This window comes from Biomphalaria glabrata, chromosome 17 (assembly GCF_947242115.1).
Source record: "Biomphalaria glabrata chromosome 17, xgBioGlab47.1, whole genome shotgun sequence".
Classification (NCBI taxonomy): Eukaryota; Metazoa; Mollusca; class Gastropoda; family Planorbidae; genus Biomphalaria; species Biomphalaria glabrata.
Window position 1 is genome coordinate 26,930,989 of NC_074727.1, and position 20,986 is coordinate 26,951,974.

Consider the following 20,986-nt stretch of genomic DNA (forward strand, 5'->3'; position numbering starts at 1 on the left):
CAAGAGATGGTAGCTGTACGATGTTTTTTTTTTAATTAGTCTATTTAGTCTAAGTCTTTGTGCCAGTGAAGTATTACCATACCAGCAGGTGATGGCAAAGTTAATTAGACTGCTGATGGTTGCTGTGTAGAAAAGTTTAATTATTGTGTTGTCGATGTTAAATTTCCTTAGCTTTCTAAGATAGAAGAGTCGCTGGTGAATTTTGGTGTAAAGATATTGACAGTGTTCACTCCATTGCAGTTTGTTGTTGATGGCTGTACCTAGATATTGTTGATGGTTGTACCTAGATGTTGTTGATGGTTGTACCTAGATGTTGTTGATGGTTGTACCTAGATATTGTTGATGGTTGTACCTAGATGTTGTTGATGGTTGTACCTAGATGTTGTTGATGGTTGTACCTAGATGTTGTTGATGGTTGTACCTAGATGTTGTTGATGGTTGTACCTAGATGTTGTTGATGGTTGTACCTAGATGTTCTTGATGGTTGTACCTAGATGTTGTTGATGGTTGTACCTAGATGTTGTTGATGGTTGTACCTAGATGTTGTTGATGGTTGTACCTAGATATTTATATTCTTGCACTTGGTTTGGTTATTGATCTGAATGTCTGAAGGATGACCTTTATGTTTCCTTCAATCTAGTCTCTCATTTCTTCAGTTCCAACTGACGACAGTAGTTTGTAATCTTGGCCGTTAACTTTTGAATTTCTAAGTTTTTCTTTATGTCTTTCTATCATCACTTCACGTGGTCAGTGTGTCTATTGTGTTTCTGTTAGGCTTCTGTTAGGTTTCTGTTAGGTTTCTATTATGTAGTTTTGATTGTTATTCATAAAGAATGCAGCTTCATTTTGAGTGTGTATGTGTGTGTTTGTTATGTATGTGTGTATGTGCGTTCATTCTCTATGAGAAAGTCTGAAAGTTTAAAAAAAAAAGAAAAGATTCAGTGATTAAAAAAAAATTAAATGGTTGTCATCAATCGATATAAAGATTTGGTTCACAACCAAAAATCAAAGCCATACAATGAACGAAAAAAAAACATTTTTAAGAGAAGCATTTACACTTAGAAGTAGGATTTCTCAATAAGCTTTCTACTCTTTTAAATATTTTGTTTCCGCTTTGAACTTTGAAAGCGACTGAACAAAAAGATGTTAAGTTAGACTAACCTTAACTCTAATGTCATACTAACCTGTTGGAGTGCAAGTGCAGTCTGGGACTTCTCGACTTCTTCACAAAAAAAAAATGCTGCGGGACTTTTGGTCATCCGTTCATTGAGTTCTTCAGTAGAACTCTGAGACATGTCTGTGTGATGTGTGAGTAGGAATCTGAGACATGTCTGTGTGATGTGTGAGTAGAAATCTGAGACATGTCTGTGTGATGTGTGAGTAGGAATCTGAGACATGTCTGTGTGATGTGTGAGTAGGAATCTGAGACATGTCTATGTGATGTGTCAGTAGGAATCTGAGACATGTATTGTCAGGTTTAGGATTTATTTGCGTTTTTAACTAGCTGTATACTATTAAGGTCCCGGGGTTCAACCTGACAAGAACATCATTCACACACAGTCGTACATACAGTAAACAACAAGGTGAATAGTTTAAATAACAAAATAAATGAATTTAATTGTATGAAACATATATGTGTATGTACAATGAGGATGATAAATAGACAATTTATATATCTATATTATAAAGTAGAATGTGTGGTGTATGTATGGATGTATGTTACTTATAGACATCAAAACCGCTTGACCAATCTTGATAAAACTAGGCAGGAATGTTCCTTGGGTACCAACTTAGACCGTAGTGTATGTATTGTAGCCCTAAAACAAACTTAAGACCCTCAAAAAAAATAAAGTTGTCCGACTCTATTACAGCTATAGTATTTTATGGATCTAGGCCATGTCTACAATGTTGACATGAGAAAAGATCGAAAGGATTTAGACCTAGATCTAATTTTAAGAAATACACTTTGCGCAGATAGTTTTTTACTTTGACACATGAAAATACAAAAGAAGATTCTTTGATTTCATTATATAATAAAATTAACCTTCAATTTTGTGTTTCAAAAGCATTTTTTTACATAAATTAGTTCCTTATATCTGTGACTACAGATTTCCTGACGAACATTTTTTCATTAGACAATACCGTAATGAATCGCGTACTAAAAATTAATTCGTTTAATTGTATACTTTATAATCCCATCTCTAGATCTAAAACTCTAAGATGATAAAACTTCTCTTCGCACAGATAGTTTTATACTTTAACACATAAACATATTAATTAAAGTCCATTCATTTCATATTTTGATCAAATAAACATTCAAATTTGGTTTTCTAAAGCTACATTCATTTATGAAAGCTGCGAAGCCGAGTTGAGATAGGCCTAGATCTATATTTATTCATGAATCGCGTACTAAAAATTATTTCGTTTAATTGTTCACTTTATAATCCCATTCATTTAACAAAGCTATCGCTCTTTTCGTTTTTAATAGATAAGAATGTATCGACTTCGGGTAAGCCCATTTTTGCAAAACTAATTTTATTTTCGTAGCGAAAGAGAAATAACGTGAAAGGATCATTAGCTACGTTTAACATACATCTAAATCCAATCCACTAGATTATTCAAAAGCATTTTTTTACATAAATTAGTTCCTGATATCTGTGACTACAGATTTCCTGGCGAACATTCTTTCATTAGACATTACCAAATGGTTACACATTAACACATCTCTCTACTGAGTCTATTCCTAGGCCAGGTCTAAAACTCTGATTGAACTCTAAGATGATAAAACTTCTTTTCGCAAAGATAGTTTTATGCTTTAACACATAAACATACTAATTATAGTCCATTCATTTCATATTTTAATCAAATTAACATTCAAATTTGTTTTTCTAAAGCATTTTTAATACATTCGTTCGCTGTTCGCTAAAGCTGCGTAGCTGTGTTGAGATAGGCCTATATTCATTCATGAAAAAAAGTTCACGCATGCCCAGCACAGAATGAACTCTATACAAGCCAATTTTTAACTCTATATTAGTGTAGATTTAGATCTATGTCTACCTTAAGATCTACTTTATACTTTATACACATGAACATACAAAATTTAGTCTATTCATCTCAAATTTTAATCAAATATATGTAGGCCTAGAAGCAAATGTTTCAATTTGAAAAAAAAAATGGATTTAAGCCTATTAACTTATTTTGATTTGATAGCTTCATTCACACTATTTTTACATTGACACATTCGCTTTACTTATTACTTTATTATTTCGTTTAATTGTTTACAAAACACTCTCAGTGACTATATCGAAAGTAATGCGCAAATAAAGACCCGCGGGTCGCGGGTAACATATGTCTAGTTAGATATATTAGGTATATATAAAGATATTCAATAATTAATTTAAGCACCTTTGCTACTGCTATTAACTAGTCACCCTGGCTTTATGGTCCACCAGACTCTGACCGACTGGCGTCACAACACTGCCAACCTCGGTAATAGTAAGGTTAGACCTCAGATAATCGCCAATTTGACAATGACAATGAAAAAAACTGCAATATGTATTTCTGAGACGGCAAGCGACGCCCACAACTCCAACACTGACACCCTATAAACGAAATAAACACAATATTTTCAACTTCTACACTAAAAATAGAAAGAGTGTCAACCTCATACAACATACAATAATAGATATCACAAACGAATAACTCACCCTAAACAGGGGTCCCAAAAATCCAACTGAATAATAAGTCCGAGAAACTGGAACAGACAAATAACGTTTTACGGGCCAACACACCGTCCGCTACAACCAAACTCAGAGGGTGAACTGCCTTATGACAAAGAATGACCGATAGATGTCACCGAACTTTGTGACGTGGCAAAACAATTCAAAACAAAAAAAAATACAAGACATTCTCGCCCCGTACACGTACTACCAGTAGAGGAAATAAAAAAAAACAGAGTTAGGAGAAAGAAATAGACACTTGTCTATACTACGCGACATCCCCCCTCCTCGACGAACTGGAAATTTTGAAAGAAATTCCAGTCATCAAAAATCCTATCGAAGACAAAACTTTGTAGAAAGAACAAGGAAGAACAAAAAGATCATAAGTGCATCTATGTCACATTTCAAAATGCAATAATGGAAGACAAAAAAAAATGATGGGGAGTCACCAATTAATGAACCAATGAGACACAATACACGTCAAGATAAAAATCCAATAACAAAGAAAAGTTGATTACCTTGACTTTTACGGTGACCCATATCAACTTGGGCCAAGAACCGAGTTATATTACAAAATCATATTTACAAATACAACATTAATATAATATACCAAGTTATATTCATGGTAAATAAATACACATTATATTCTTGAAATTAGTCTCATTTGCATAATATAAAACACAAGTTCAAATGTTATAACACATAGAAACATAAGATAAATGGCGGATGGAAGTCTATATCAATCTTGAACAAAGATCAGCCAGCAGATTGTTCTCTCCCTTTACGTGGACAACGTCAAAGGAGTAGTCTTGTAGCATCAATGCCCATCTTGTGATACGTGCATTTGTAAAGTTTGTGCTCCTGAGATACGATAAGGCCTTGTGATCAGTCAGCAGGTGAAATCTTTTACCTGCTAAATACCTGTCCAGTTTCTTAACAGAATATACTATGGCTAATCCTTCCCGTTCAATAATAGAGTACTTCTGCTCCCGAGGCAACAACTTACGGCTTACGTACTTTATGGGATGTAACACACCTTTGATACACTGACAGAGAATACCAGAAATTCCTTTATTTGAAGCATCGGTCTGAAGAAAGAAAGATAGAGAAGGGTCAGGTAAACGAAGAATAGGATACTTACTCAGACAAGTCTGCACTCTATTCAATGCCTCCGCACACTCATAGTTCCAGTCCACTCTTATAGACTTGCCCCGACGTAGTAACTCTGTAAAGGGGAATACTAAATCCGCGTAACTCGGAATAAATTTGCTGTAATAATTTATCAGACCAATCAAACTACGTATTTCTTTCTTTGTAGTGGGTGTTTTAAATTTCATGATCTTTTTTACATTGCTAGGATCAGGTTTGATAACTCCTTGTCCCACATTATGACCCAGAAATTTAACACTAGTGTAGCCCACCTCAAGTTTATCTGGTTTTAGTGTAAAGCCGTTCTCTCTTAGAGCGCAAAAAACATTTCTGACACTCTTCGAGTGTGATTCCCAGTCTTCACTGAAAATACAAATGTCATCGAAGTAGAACAATACATTTTCTACTCCCTTTAGCATACTCTTAACAACCTTATTAAAATGACTTGGAGCACCGCTCAACCCAAAGGGTAAGTAGTGGAACATATAATGCTCCCCAAGAACTCTAAACGCTGTAAAAGGTTTGCTCGTTTCACTGATCGGAATTTGCCAGTAACCCTTTGTTAGGTCCACCAATGTAAAGTACTTGGCTTTATACAACATGTTAAACAAATCTTCTTGTTCAGGAATTACCTCAGCAGGTATTTCAGTAATATTATTTAATTTTCTAAAATCTATACAAGGGCGGAGTGTGCCATCTTTCTTCTTAATTATAACAACTGGCGCTGCATAAGGGGAGTCCGTCGGCCCTATAATTCCCAATTCTAACATGTTGTCGATTTCTCGCTTCACTTTCTCTTTCATATGAATGGGCACCGCATATGGTTTCAGAGCTAAAGGCTTCTTATCAATAAATTTAATTTTAAACTTTTCGACAGTGGCCCTGCCAGGAACATTGGATATAATGTCTCTATACTCTGTTAAAATTTCATTTACTTGCATCTTTTGCATATGGTTCAAATTGGGGTTAATTTTGACCTGTGTGAAGACATCCTCGTGAATCTTCTCTTTCTGCGTAATTTCTAGCGTTGGAATGTTAGGTAGCATATCATCATTATATTCACCCTGCTCAGCAACGTCTTCCTCCCCTACAACTGAAACCATATTAGCTGACAAAAGTTCATTTCTATTTTCATTTGCTACAATTAGGTTATCTCCCTTCTTTACCCTACAATGGTATTTCATAAGTCTGTTTATATGATATATCTTTGTCATATTTTCTTTCTGGATAACATAATTAAATTGGGAAATCTTGTTTAGAACCTTATACGGGCCCTGCCAAAACACGGACAGCTTACTGTCTTTGTGTGGTTTGAGGACTAAAACACAGTCACCCACATTTATATCACGCCTCGATGAGTATTTGTCAAATTGTTTCTTGTATTTGTTTCTGTTTGCCTTACTGTTGAAATTAGCAATAGCAGTCACCACAGATAATCTTGTCTTCAAATCCAGTAAATAACTGAATACGTTCTTGTACCCATTTTCCTCTTCGTTATTTACGAACACTTGCTTTAAGATAGCCAAAGGGCCCCTCATTTGTCTTCCGTAGACAAGCTCAAATGGTGACATTCCCGTTGTTTCGTTAGGAACCTCTCGGTAGGCGAACAGTGCTGCGTTGACTTTCCGGTCCCAATCACAAGGGCTATCCTGACACACTTTCCTTAGAAAGGATTTTAAAGAAGAATTAAGTCGTTCAACCATCCCATTAGAGCTCGGGTGGTAAATGGTAGAATGCACTGGTTTGACAGAGAAAAAATTACAGACCTGATTGTACAATTCCGAAGTAAACTGTGGGCCTTGATCACTTAAAATTTCAGTCGGTAGCCCAATTCTACAAAAAATACTAGTTAGTGCTTCGATAACTGTTTCTGTGTTTATATTTCTCAGTGGTATCGCTTCTGGCCATCTCGTAGCAACATCTACTACTGTCAAAATATACCTATTCTTATTGTCAGTTAACTCCAATGGGCCAATAATATCTGTTGCAACTTTATAAAACGGAGTGGTAATAACATTCATTTGGCCAAGCTCCACTCTGTCACAACGACGTGGCATCCTAGCTTTCTGACAAATATCACACGACCTCACAAACTCTTTTATGTCTCTATCTAAACCTTGCCAGAAAAAATATTTGTAGATTTTACTTTTAGTCTTTCTTAATGACAAATGTCCTGCCAACATACTCTCATGAGCGGTTTTCAACACAATTTCTCTCTTAGCTGAAGGTACAACTAACTGTCTTTCTTCCTCACCAAACTTTCCCCTAAACACTCTGTACAATAGTCTATCAAACACTTAATATTCCACACTTCCATTCTTTTTATTATCTACACAACTGTCCACATGTCGCTCCCATAGATCTTTTAAAGACGGATCACTCAACTGTTCACATAAAAATTCTTCGCTTGTACCTAACACATCTCGACATTCTTCCAATACTCCAAAATCACTTACAGTGCCGCCCTCAATCTCCTTATTTGTCATTGACCTAGTTACTGCTGAGCAATTAAACTCACGACTCACATTACTGTCAACATTCCCAAGAATTAAATCTGCAACCGGATCTTTAAAGCAAGCTACGACATATTTACCGACAATGTAATTCGACTCAATACTCACACAAGCCAATGGATAATCCCTCACTGTCCCATCAACAAGTTTTAATTTATAAGTACCAGGAATCATATCTTTCTCACCAACTAATGAACTTCTAATTCCTATAACACTCGAACCAGAATTTTTCAAAACAGACACACTTATCCCATTTACTCTTCCCTTTTCAAACTTCAGCTTACCCACAGACTTATCACGTAATGACTTACCCACAGACTTATCACGTAATGACTTACCCACAGACTTATCACGTAATGACTTATCCACATATGAAAAAGTTTTTCTCTTACAGGGGGGAAAAATACTCATCTCCTTTCCCTAAAGTACAATTTCCACAATTTTGAATATTGTGAGGACCACTCAGTCATCTCTAAGAACCTCCTGGGCCTTGATCTCTGTTTTGGTATGCCCCAGTACCACCCGTTCTACTGTGCCTGTTATTGTAAGAATTCTCGTATGTAGCATAACTTTGTCTCCCCACACTATTGCCGCGGATTCTTCGACCGTTACCATCAAACTGCCTTTGGTAGCGACCTTGTGATGCATTTCTACTGGGCCTTTGTGTGTTAGTGGAGATTGTGGGTGCGTTCCTATATCTAACATCAGAAGCAGGACTAGAGTTAAGTTGCGAACGTTGAGGGCATTCTGACGCTTTGTGGCCTCCCCTCTTGCACTTAAAACAAATAATTAAGCTACTCTCAATCCCTGGACTTCTATTTCTCACAGGCTCACGACACGCTGCCGCAACATGCGCACTTTCTTCCTTACAAATAGACACATCTGACCCCGACTCACTACATGCTGCTGCAACATATACACTTTCTTCCTTACAAATGGACACATCAGAACCAGCTACCTTAAATCCTTCTATAACTTCTAGCATATTATCTACTGTTCTGTGCTTGCTCAAAACTAGTTGCCTGTATACGTCACTAGAAACACTTTCTAAGATCCTATCTTTGATCAACAGGTCTTTTAACTCCTCCACCGTTTTACCGACTTCGGCCATCTTGCACCAATTGTCTAATGCTGTTCTCAATTCTGTTACATATCTCCTAAAGTCGTTTTGACTTGGTCTCACGAGATGGAATCTTTTGCGGCAGGTTTCCGCGTTGATATCTGCATGGCGAAGAAGTGCAGTCTTGACTTCTTCATAATTCTCGCTAAGGAACAGACTGTCCCTTAGCATGAAGTTTCTGAGTGCGGTGGTCAGTTTATGTGGGGATTCTCTCTTTTCTCTCTATTTTGCACCTTGCTGCAACGGCCTCAAAGTGTGTTAGGTAAGCTAGGAGGTCGTCGTCATCTTTCATTCCCTGGAAACTCTTGTCAAGCCTGTCTAAGACATTCTTGTATCGCACATCCCCTGACTGTCCTGCCGCCCCGTCTGCCTCTGGCGCAGACTTTTCTTTAAGCCTAGCCAGTTCCAACTCCTCTTTCCTCTTGATTGACTCCTTGGCATCTCTTTCTATAGTAATATGATGATGAGTTCAAAATCATAAATGATGAATTTAGCATTGGTACAATCCTCAATATCAACAATCAACACATATAGTAATATGGCGGTGAATTCAAACAAATTAATGATAAATTTAACAATGTTTCAAGCCTCTGCTACTTTTGATGTCCAAACAATTATGAGAAGTACACAAAAAATTTTTTTTTCTTCAGCAAATTGTACCCAATAACATCAAATATAAATACAATAAAGGGGTATTAGGCAGTATATATTTTTTATTTTATTTTATAAGATAACAAGACTAGATAAGACAATCTATGACCTAGTAGTCACAGCCGAACTCTGAGCCCCTGTTTGTCAGGTTTAGGATTTATTTGCGTTTTTAACTAGCTGTATACTGTTAAGGTCCTGGGGTTCAACCTGACAAGAACATCACTCACACACAGTCGTACATACAGTAAACAACAAGGTGAATAGTTTAAATAACAACAAAATAAATGAATTTAATTGTATGAAACATATATGTGTATGTACAATGAGGATGATAAATAGACAATATATATATATATATATAATAGGTATATATAAAGATATTCAATAATTAATTTAAGCACCTTTGCTACTGCTATTAACTTGTCACCCTGGCTTTATGGTCCACCAGACTCTGACCGACTGGCGTCACAACACTGCCAACCTCGGTAATAGTAAGGTTAGACCTCAGATAATCGCCAATTTGACAATGACAATGAAAAAAACTGCAATATGTATTTCTGAGACGGCAAGCGACGCCCACAACTCCAACACTGGCACCCTATAAACGAAATAAACACAATATTCTCAACTTCTACACTAAAAATAGAAAGAGTGTCAACCTCATACAACATACAATAATAGATATCACAAACGAATAACTCACCCTAAACAGGGGTCCAAAAATCCAACTGAATAATAAGTCCGAGAAACTGGTACAGACAAATAACGTTTTACGGGCCAACACACCGTCCGCTACAACCAAACTCAGAGGGTGAACTGCCTCATGACAAAGAATGACCGATAGATGTCACCGGACTTTGTGACGTGGCAAAACAATTCAAAACAAAAAAAATACAAGACACTCTAGCCCCGTACACGTACTACCAGTAGAGGAAATAAAAAAAAACAGAGTTAGGAGAAAGAAATAGACACTTGTCTATACTACGCGACATGTATGTGTGATGTGTGAGTAGGAATCTGAGACATGTCTGTGTGATGTGTGAGTAGGAATCTGAGACATGTCTGTGTGATGTGTGAGTAGGAATCTGAGACATGTCTGTGTGTGATGTGTGAGTATAAATCTGAGACATGTCTGTGTGATGTGTGAGTAGGAATCTGAGACATGGCTGTGTGATTTGTAAGTAGGAATCTGAAACATGTCTGTGTAATGTGTGAGTAGGAATCTGAGACATGTCTGTGTGTGATGTGTGAGTAGGAATCTGAGACATGTCTGTGTAATGTGTGAGTAGGAATCTGAGACATGTCTGTGTAATGTGTGAGTAGGAATCTGAAACATGTCTGTGTAATGTGTGAGTAGTAATCTGAGACATGTCTGTGTGTGATGTGTGAGTAGGAATCTGAGACATGTCTTTGTGTGAAGTGTGAGTAGGAATCTGAGACATGTCTGTGTGATGTGTAAGTAGGAATCTGAGACATGTCTGTGTGATGTGTGAGTACGAATCTGAGACATGTCTGTGTGTGATGTGTGAGTATAAATCTGAGACATGTCTGTGTGTGATGTGTAAGTTGGAATCTGAGACATGTCTGTGTGATGTGTGAGTAGGAATCTGAGACATGTCTGTGTGATGTGTGAGTAGGAATCTGAGACATGTCTGTGTGATGTGTGAGTAGGAATCTGAGACATGTCTGTGTGATGTGTGAGTAGGAATCTGAGACATGTCTGTGTGATGTGTGAGTAGGAATCTGAGACATCTGTGTGATTTGTGAGTAGGAATCTGAGACATGTCTGTGTGTGATGTGTGAGTAGGAATCTGAGACATGTCTGTGTGATGTGTGAGTAGGAATCTGAGACATGTCTGTGTGTGAAGTGTGAGTAGGAATCTGAGACATGTCTGTGTGTGAAGTGTGAGTAGGAATCTGAGACATGTCTGTGTGTGATGTGTGAGTAGGAATCTGAGACATGTCTGTGTGTGAAGTGTGAGTAGGAATCTGAGACATAACTGTGTGATGTGTGAGTAGGAATCTGAGACATGTCTGTGTGATTTGTGAGTAGGAATCTGAGACATATCTGTGTGATGTGTGTGTAGGAATCTGAGACATCTCTGTGTGATGTGTGAGTAGGAATCTGAGACATCTCTGTGTGATGTGTGAGTAGGAATCTGAGACATGTCTGTGTGATATGTGAGTAGGAATCTGAGACATGTCTGTGTGTGAAGTGTGAGTAGGAATCTGAGACATGTCTGTGTGATGTGTGAGTAGGAATCTGAGACATGTCTGTGTGTGATGTGTGAGTAGGAATCTGAGACTTGTCTGTGTGATGTGTGAGTAGGAATCTGAGACATGTCTGTGTGATTTGTGAGTAGGAATCTGAGACATGTCTGTGTGATTTGTGAGTAGGAATCTGAGACATGTCTGTGTGATTTGTGAGTAGAAATCTGAGACATATCTGTGTGTTGTGTGAGTAGGAATCTGAGACATGTCTGTGTGTGATGTGTGAGTAGGAATCTGAGACATGTCTGTGTGTGATGTGTGAGTAGGAATCTGAGACATGTCTGTGTGATGTGTGAGTAGGAATCTGAGACATGTCTGTGTGTGAAGTGTGAGTAGTAATCTGAGACATGTCTGTGTGATGTGTGAGTAGGAATCTGAGACATGTCTGTGTGATTTGTGAGTAGGAATCTGAGACATGTCTGTGTGATTTGTGAGTAGAAATCTGAGACATATCTGTGTGTTGTGTGAGTAGGAATCTGAGACATGTCTGTGTGTGATGTGTGAGTAGGAATCTGAGACATGTCTGTGTGTGATGTGTGAGTAGGAATCTGAGACATGTCTGTGTGATGTGTGAGTAGGAATCTGAGACATGTCTGTGTGTGATGTGTGAGTAGGAATCTGAGACATGTCTGTGTGTGATGTGTGAGTAGGAATCTGAGACATGTCTGTGTGTGATGTGTGAGTAGGAATCTGAGACATGTCTGTGTGTGAATGTGAGTAGGAATTTTTAATATTCAGATCTTAACTGCTTTCTGCAGAAAAAACTGCTTCCATAAATGTTGTGTGTTTTTTAAAACGGCCTCTGCCAAATAGACCAGCGCTAAAGAAAGCGGTGCTAAAACGCGGCGACAAAATGTCGTGGAGCGTGCTTGACCTTTGTATTTTCCCTATTAATTGTCATGTTTGATTGGATTGAACTAGAGCACTCCTTGATTGAAGTGAAACTTCTTCAGCCGAACAGTATGTACACAGCTTGACTTTTCAGTTCATGACAGACCACTAACCCTTTCTTGCTAAATTTGGCAGACGTGTGTATGCGAATGAATGTTGCTATGACATTGATTATGTTTAGACATAACGTTTGTGCCTGGAGATTTGTTCCAATACTGAGTATGATTTGAATTGTCAGAAACTTCCTGTCGCCTGGATGAGCTGGCCGAACCAAAAGTCATCTGTGGAGAATTTTGTGGCACAAGGTAATTTCATTCACAAAATCATTGTACACCTTTTATAACATCTTTCTATTGTTTTAGGGCTTCTTAGCACACGTTACTATTTCTGTTAGTAGCCAAGGAACATTTATGCCAATTTTATCAAGATTGGTCAAACGGTTTTGATTTCTATGGTAATGTAAAAAAAAGATGTAAATGTTTAATACAGTATACATGTAAATTACAAGACATATAGCATATTTCCTAATACATATTATATATATGCGGCCCCCCATCCTTAAAAAAAAAATTAATGCGGCATTTGATACAAAAAAGGTTGCGCACCCCTGTCCTAGATCCATGAAATAGTAATACTTTTATAGAGATGGGCAACTTTTTTTTGATGGACTTAAGTTTATTTTAGGGTTACTGTAAATACGTTACTGGATAGATCTTCATGGAGAGAGAGCATAAAGAAAGAGTCTCGGACAGAAGATGTCATACACGACAGCGGCAGAAAGAAAGTTAAAAAAGCTACGCGCCTAGTGATTTCATATGCCCAACCTGGCCGCAGCTGTGTATAAAGGATTGGCCTCTTTAGTCACACAAGAAGTTGCAAAGGAAAAAGACCATCTCTCGAGACGTCAAATGCCACAGTTCTACATACGTTACGGTTCCAGTCCCAAGGAACATGTATGCCAAGTTTTATCAAGATTGGTCAAACGGTTTTGATTTCTATTGGGGACATTCACCCATAAAACATTTCTACATACGCTTTACATATATGGCTCCTTCTGTCTCGGTGTGACGAGATGTTCATTAGTTATTATTTGGCTTGTTTGTTTAGGTCTAGGGGAAATTTGATTAATTTTATCCCGCTCACATATAAGATTTTGTACAGGCACACCGCAACTAACAGTAAGAACAGACCAATATTATACGTTTATAAATAAATATAATTTAATAAATGAAAGATTACAAAAGATAAATGATCAAATAAAATTATAATTAAGAAATGAAATGAAGGTGCTAATATCTAAAATAACTGCTCATCATGGATTGCTAATTATTGAGTGATTGGAGGAGAAGAATGTTCCTATGTCTGGCTACTTATTTTTCTTAGCTGCTAGCCCTTGGGTCGTCTTCTGGCGGTCGTAGGACTGGCACTCAGAAGGATGAGTCATCCGGCTCTGTCTTAGGACGTCGGCTCGGAATATTCTCTATGCGGTAGGCAAGCTGGCTCTAGGGTGAGGCCGCTGCCTGTTTATCAGTAGAGATGGTTGGTGCTGCAGACTAAGTTGTAGTGGGACGATCTCTCAACTGTGATCTCTAGCTCGTAGAGAGCAGTGCTAACTCAACACCAGTTTATCTTCTGCTGCGAAGGTTGCTCTAATCTGTCGGCATTAGGCAATAACTATTGGGCAGTGGACAGTTTGGGCCGGGTACTGGGCAGATGATACTGGGCAGTATAGGGCACTGTGGACACTGGGCAATATGTTAAGGCCAAGGACAGTAGGCAATGCCTTCTTGCTAACAGGTATGTAATTCGGGGGGGGGGGTATCTGGTGTGGTCTGCTCCGGTTACAGCTTTCTATGGAGATCGGGTAGTTATAGCAGTCGGGTGTAGCAACCAGGGGTAGCAATCAGGGGTAGCAATCGGGGTAGCAACCAGGCTTGGGATAAGACAGACAATTAGGAACCTCCTAAAGGCATTGAGCAGGGATTCCCATATGCATTGCAATCAATCAGATGTAGGCATTGGTATCAATCCCAATAAGGCATTTAAGACAATTAGTTATAAGATCTTAAAGCATGCGCATATAACTCAATAACAAAAGGATATAAGTAAGGTAACCACAATAAATGTGCTATTGTACAATGTAGGATGATACTAGTCAAGATTCATCCATTAAATTTGATTACGACGATAAGTAATCAGTTACAGTAAAATGGGAAATGAGCATATTATATACTAAAGGATAAGATGAAAATAAAATATTAGGGATATGGCTACAGTAATAAGTGCTTGATAAAGTTAGTCAAAATTACATTCATCCAAGGAACTATAAGTTCACAAGGGTGGGAGACATAATAACATGCATGAGGGATATACAATAGAAATGTGAAATGATTAATTTCACATGGGCTCTGTAAGTTTAGAGCACTGTGATCTAAGCTCTTAGACAGTACTTATATTCTCGAAAGGTTATTGTTTACATCAATCACTAAAATACAGGAATGGATGAAACATAACAAATTAAATATAATAACTATAGTTTCAAATGTAGACAACCATAGCGGCATTAATAATACTATATGAAGATATAGTATCGACATAAAATAGTACAATGTATATACATAATAAAGTCATAATGTAATGACGGGGAACGTGGTCGTGTACTAATGTGTACTCACACATTCCTATAAGACAAAATAAGTATAGTTAAATGTTTACACTTACCCGTTTGTCCCTAATGAAACCTCACAACTAAACGTCCTAACAGAGGAGACTGTATGAATCCTAGCGGGCCTAACTTAGAATGCTTGGGTCTCTCTCTATATATAGATGGGACTTTTCGTTTAACGGGTGGGGAAGAAAGGTAGCTGATTTTCTCACATGTATCGATGTACCGGAGATGTCAGGCATCAGGTCAGATTTATGGTCAATATTCGTAGCCTACCATGAGAGCAAAGGCTTAAGCGAATATGTATCTGTCCAGCCCGAGTGCAATGCTATTCTTAGAGCGATGTGTATCCTGCGGGGGGGGGGGGGGTAGGTGTGAAAAGTTATTAGGCCGCTGCGTGTAGCGCGGGTGCAGCGACTTCATTGTGTGATGGTCACCTGTCCAGCGGTCAATAATTAAAAGTTAGCCCTCGAGAGGCTAGTTAATGTTTTACGCCGAGATTCGTCCCGTGAGAAACGTGCGAGGGGGGATGAATCCTACAAGAAATTAGCTGTGGGTGGACAGGAAAATAATTGTTTTAAGTTAAAAATAAAGTTTCTCACGGTTTGCTGGGAAAAACTCAAATGAACTTTTGCATGCAAGTTTCGTATCGTCACACTCGGAAGACAACGGATGCGCGCACAAATGAATCACTGGCTTTGGTATATATATATGTATATTTAATTATATTGTTATAAACCTGGTGGTGGCACAGATGGGGGTAGTGGTGTGTGTGTAGTCAGCCGACTCAAATCGCCCCAGGCCAGCGCTAGACGAGCGGTCAACCGTGACGAGCTACGGCGTTCAGAGGAGACGAGTGTCAACATGACGGTTCGGGAAGGATCGACGTCGTGAATAGAGCTCAGGAGTGTCACGGGTGTTGTAGTTATCTGACCACCTAGAAACGTCGAGCGGCGTTCTGTCCGGTTCGAGAAGGCCAATAGGGACCCTATATAAGAGCGGAGGTGTCGCAGTCAAGACGAGTCAGAAAAGGGGTTCACGACAGAAGGTTCACGGAGTACTGTCAAGTACAGACGAACGGCGTCTTGATCTTGATCTGCGATCGAGTCCGACACAACGAGCCTAGTGTGTGAAGTCAGTCCTGAACTGTTGAAACCAGTGCAAGCCCGGAACGAGACGGAGAGGCCAGAGCAAGAATTGATACGGCGGAACGGTGTTATCGGAGAGATATTTGTACAGTGTACGTGTTGCCAATTGTAAAGTATTGGCTGTTATTTATTCAACTATTAAAGTGTTACGTTACTTTGGAGCCCTGGAGTTGTCAAGTTCTTTAAGTTGGTGGTGTATGGTGCAGTTTGCAGAGAGCCTGGATAGTGAGATTCGTAACAATATATACACTTTTTTTCAGACACTGTTGCTGGGAGTCTGAGTATCCGCAACCTCCAGTGTAAGTAGATGCTGCTCTTGCTATTGTCCTGTCTTCTCTTGCTATTGTCCTGTCCTCTCTTGCTATTGTCATGTCGTCTCTTATCTTATCATATCTTATCTTATATAATACAGACGTTACTTCAAAAAAGAAGATGATTACGTCCTACGCGTCATGCATTTAGTCATGCATATTAACCAATGACTTAAATTCAGCCAAGTCACTGGTTTTCCTGGCTAGCTCAGGCAACCCATTCCATGCTCTAATAGCACTAGGGAAGAAAGAGTAACTCTCTTGCTATTGTCCTGTCCTCTCTTGCTATTGTCCTGTCGTCTCTTGCTATTGTCCTGTCATCTCTTGCTATTGTCCTGTCATCTCTTGCTATTGTCCTGTCATCTCTTGCTATTGTCCTGTCCTCTCTTGCTATTGTCCTGTCATCTCTTGCTATTGTCCTGTCCTCTCTTGCTATTGTACTGTCGTCTCTTGCTATTGTCCTGTCCTCTCTTGCTATTGTACTGTCCTCTCTTGCTATTGTACTGTCTTCTCTTGCTATTGTACTGTCCTCTCTTGCTATTGTACTGTCCTCTCTTGCTATTGTCCTGTCCTTTCTTTTTGTGCAATGTTAAATTTCTATGCTAGAATAGGTAACTAGCTGCTGTTTATCTCTGTGTGGGACTATGTGTGTATTGCTGTTTATCTCTGTGTGGGACTGTGTGTGTATTGCTGTTTATCTCTGTGTGGGACTGTGTGTTGCTGTTTATCTCTGTGTGGGATTGTGTGTGTTGCTGTTTATCTCTGTGTGGGATTATGTGTGTTGCTGTTTATCTCTGTGTGGAACTGTGTGTGTATTGCTGTTTATCTCTGTGTGGGACTGTGTGTATATTGCTGTTTATCTCTGTGTGGGACTGTGTGTTGCTGTTTATCTCTGTGTGGGATTGTGTGTGTTGCTGTTTATCTCTGTGTGGGATTATGTGTGTTGCTGTTTATCTCTGTGTGGAACTGTGTGTGTATTGCTGTTTATCTCTGTGTTGGGACTGTGTGTGTATTGCTGTATATCTCTGTGTGGGATTGTGTGTGTGTGTCTCTGCTCACTACACTCTGGTCCAACTCTTCTCTCTGACATTTGGAGGCATGGAGGTCTAGGTGCCAATGTTTTTATGCTGTTCAAATCTCCTATAACAAAAACTCTTCTAGATCAGGATTCAAACTCAATCCCATCGGTTAGGTACCAAGTTGTTTTCGCCATTCCATTCAGGCGCACATCCAATTCTAATACAATGTCTGTAACACTAAGGCAGTAAAAACAATGTGACAATAGTTTTACAGAGACTAGTTTTTAATAACAAAGACATTTGATTTCTCCAAGAGACAAGTAACAAAGACAATCTTTCATTTGATTTTACAATAAGAACATTTATGTTGTATTATAGAAATGTTATTTAATCAACAATTTGATTCTTTTGCATTGCGTCTGATTGTGTTGACACTAATAAATATTCGTTTGTGAGCGTCATTGAGTTGAGTTCAAACAATAGACTACCGGACAAAATGTTTCACAGGGTTGCAGATCTAAACAACTCATTAGTTGGAGTGGTTCAAATGTAGTTATCTACTTCACTGAGAGGGTTGTATGACACGGTGAGGAAGTGTTGTGTGTCACGGTGAGGAAGTGTTGTATGACACGGTGAGGAAGTGTTGTATGACACGGTGAGGAAGTGTTGTGTGTCACGGTGAGGAAGTGTTGTGTGTCACGGTGAGGAAGTGTTGTGTGTCACGGTGAGGAAGTGTTGTATGACACGGTGAGGAAGTGTTGTATGACACGGTGAGGAAGTGTTGTATGACACGGTGAGGAAGTGATGTATGAAATGGCGAGGCACATGCCCAGTTATGTTTTTTTTTTTGGTCATGTTTTAACTATTTTCTAATTGTCGTTTTTTTTTTAAATTAAATAATAAAAAACAAACACTAATACACAAGTCTTATATTGAAGTTGTGTAGGAACAAAATCCATTCTGTATTCATTAGATCATGTATCGATCCAAGGTCTGTCGACTGGAGTCGATTAGCATGTCCTAAACGGAAGTATCCACCGAATGGAGCTGAGATACAAACAGTGAAACGTACTGCTTTGAAGGTAACTGTTTGACTCGTTCTACTTATATGTGGTAATTTTTTAACTTATAGTTGGTAACAGTTTGACTCTTTAATTTTTAGATGGTAACAGTTTGACATTTTACTTATGGATGGTAACAGTTTGACATTTTACTTATGGATGGTAACAGTTTGACATTTTACTTATGGATGGTAACAGTTTGACATTTTACTTAGGATGGTAACATTTTGACATTTTACTTATGGATGGTAACAGTTTGACATTTTACTTATGGATGGTTACAGTTTGACATTTTACTTATAGATGGTAACTGTTTGACATTTTACTTATGGATGGTAACAGTTTGACATTTTACTTATAGATGGTAACTGTATGACATTTTACTTATGGATGGTAACAGTTTGACATTTTACTTATGGATGGTAACTGTTTGACATTTTACTTATGGATGGTAACAGTTTGACATTTTACTTATGGATGGTAACAGTTTGACATTTTACTTATGGATGGTAACAGTTTGACATTTTACTTATGGATGGTAACAGTTTGACATTTTACTTATAGATGGTAACTGTTTGACAATTTACTTATAGATGGTAACAGTTTGACATTTTACTTATAGATGGTAACAGTTTGATATTTTACTTATAGATGGTAACTGTTTGCTTTTTTTACTTATAGATGGTAACTGTTTGACTCGTTGTACTTTTAGATGGTAACCTTTTATAAATTTTACTTTTAGATGTCAACTTTTTGACATTTTACTTATAGATGGTAATTGTTTGACATGTTATGTATAGATGCCAAATGGTCACACGGTTTGCTGGGCAGGGCACGTATCCCGTATGGGAGACGAACGTATGCCAAAGGCATTCTTTTTTGCTGAGCTAAAAGGTGGTCGACGTAACAGAGGAAAAAGGAAATCTGCTGCCGAGGACAAACGCAGACGACGAAAAGAAAATCTAAATCGACCACCTGCGGACAATGGTTATGCTTACCCTGGATGTGGCAAAATATGTAGGTCACAGCTGGGGCTGCGCATCCACGGGAAATACTGTATTCCTCACTAATCTTCGGACTTGAAGACAAGCATTATATATATGTATAGATGGTAACTGTTTGATATTTTATGTAAAGATGGTAACATTTTGACTCATTTTATTTGAAGAAGGCAACTGCTTACTACAAGTCAATCACCCACTTTGCTGCTTGATTCGTGTTTCTTTTAGTTGGTCACTTTATTAAACAATTACTAATTTTTACTTTGGGAAACATTGGACTATTTGGTTGGTCACTTTATTAAACAATTGCTAATTTTTACTTTGGGAAACATTGGACTATTTAGTTGGTCACTTTATTAAACAATTGCTAATTTTTACTTTGGGGAACATTGGACTATTGAGTTGGTCACTTTATTAAACAATTGCTAATTTTTACTTTGGGAAACATTGGACTATTTAGTTGGTCACTTTATTAAACAATTGCTAATTTTTACTTTGGGAAACATTGGACTATTTAGTTGGTCACTTTATTAAACAATTGCTAATTTTTACTTTGGGAAACATTGGACTATTTAGTTGGTCACTTTATTAAACAATTGCTAATTTTTACTTTGGGAAACATTGGACTATTTAGTTGGTCACTTTATTAAACAATTGCTAATTTTTACTTTGGGAAACATTGGACTATTGAGTTGGTCACTTTATTAAACAATTGCTAATTTTTACTTTGGGAAACATTGGACTATTTAGTTGGTCACTTTATTAAACAATTGCTAATTTTTACTTTGGGAAACATTGGACTATTGAGTTGGTCACTTTATTAAACAATTGCTAATTTTTACTTTGGGAAACATTGGACTATTTAGTTGGTCACTTTATTAAACAATTGCTAATTTTTACTTTGGGAAACATTGGACTATTTAGTTGGTCACTTTATTAAACAATTGCTAATTTTTACTTTGGGGAACATTGGACTATTGAGTTGGTCACTTTATTAAACAATTGCTAATTTTTACTTTGGGAAACATTGGACTATTTAGTTGGTCACTTTATTAAACAATTGCTAATTTTTACTTTGGGAAACATTGGACTATTTAGTTGGTCACTTTATTAAACAATTGCTAATTTTTACTTTGGGAAACATTGGACTATTGAGTTGGTCACTTTATTAAACAATTGCTAATTTTTACTTTGGGAAACATTGGACTATTTAGTTGGTCACTTTATTAAACAATTGCTAATTTTTACTTTGGGAAACATTGGACTATTGAGTTGGTCACTTTATTAAACAATTGCTAATTTTTACTTTGGGAAACATTGGACTATTTAGTTGGTCACTTTATTAAACAATTGCTAATTTTTACTTTGGGAAACATTGGACTATTGAGTTGGTCACTTTATTAAACAATTGCTAATTTTTACTTTGGGGAACATTGGACTATTGAGTTGGTCACTTTATTAAACAAT

At 37.7% G+C, this 20,986-nt stretch overlaps 1 protein-coding gene across 3 annotated transcripts in view; it reads left to right on the top strand.

The window, feature by feature from the left end:
* LOC106079506 (uncharacterized) overlaps positions 1 to 20,986 on the top strand; it is a 262,219-nt gene that overhangs the window by 49,686 nt on the left and 191,547 nt on the right. For all 3 annotated transcript variants that reach the window (XM_056015519.1, XM_056015522.1, XM_056015521.1), the window contains exons 5-7: positions 12,553 to 12,619; positions 16,388 to 16,426; positions 18,431 to 18,539. In XM_056015519.1, coding sequence (XP_055871494.1) covers positions 12,553 to 12,619; positions 16,388 to 16,426; positions 18,431 to 18,539 — 215 coding nt within the window. The remainder of the gene's footprint in view (positions 1 to 12,552; positions 12,620 to 16,387; positions 16,427 to 18,430; positions 18,540 to 20,986) is intronic.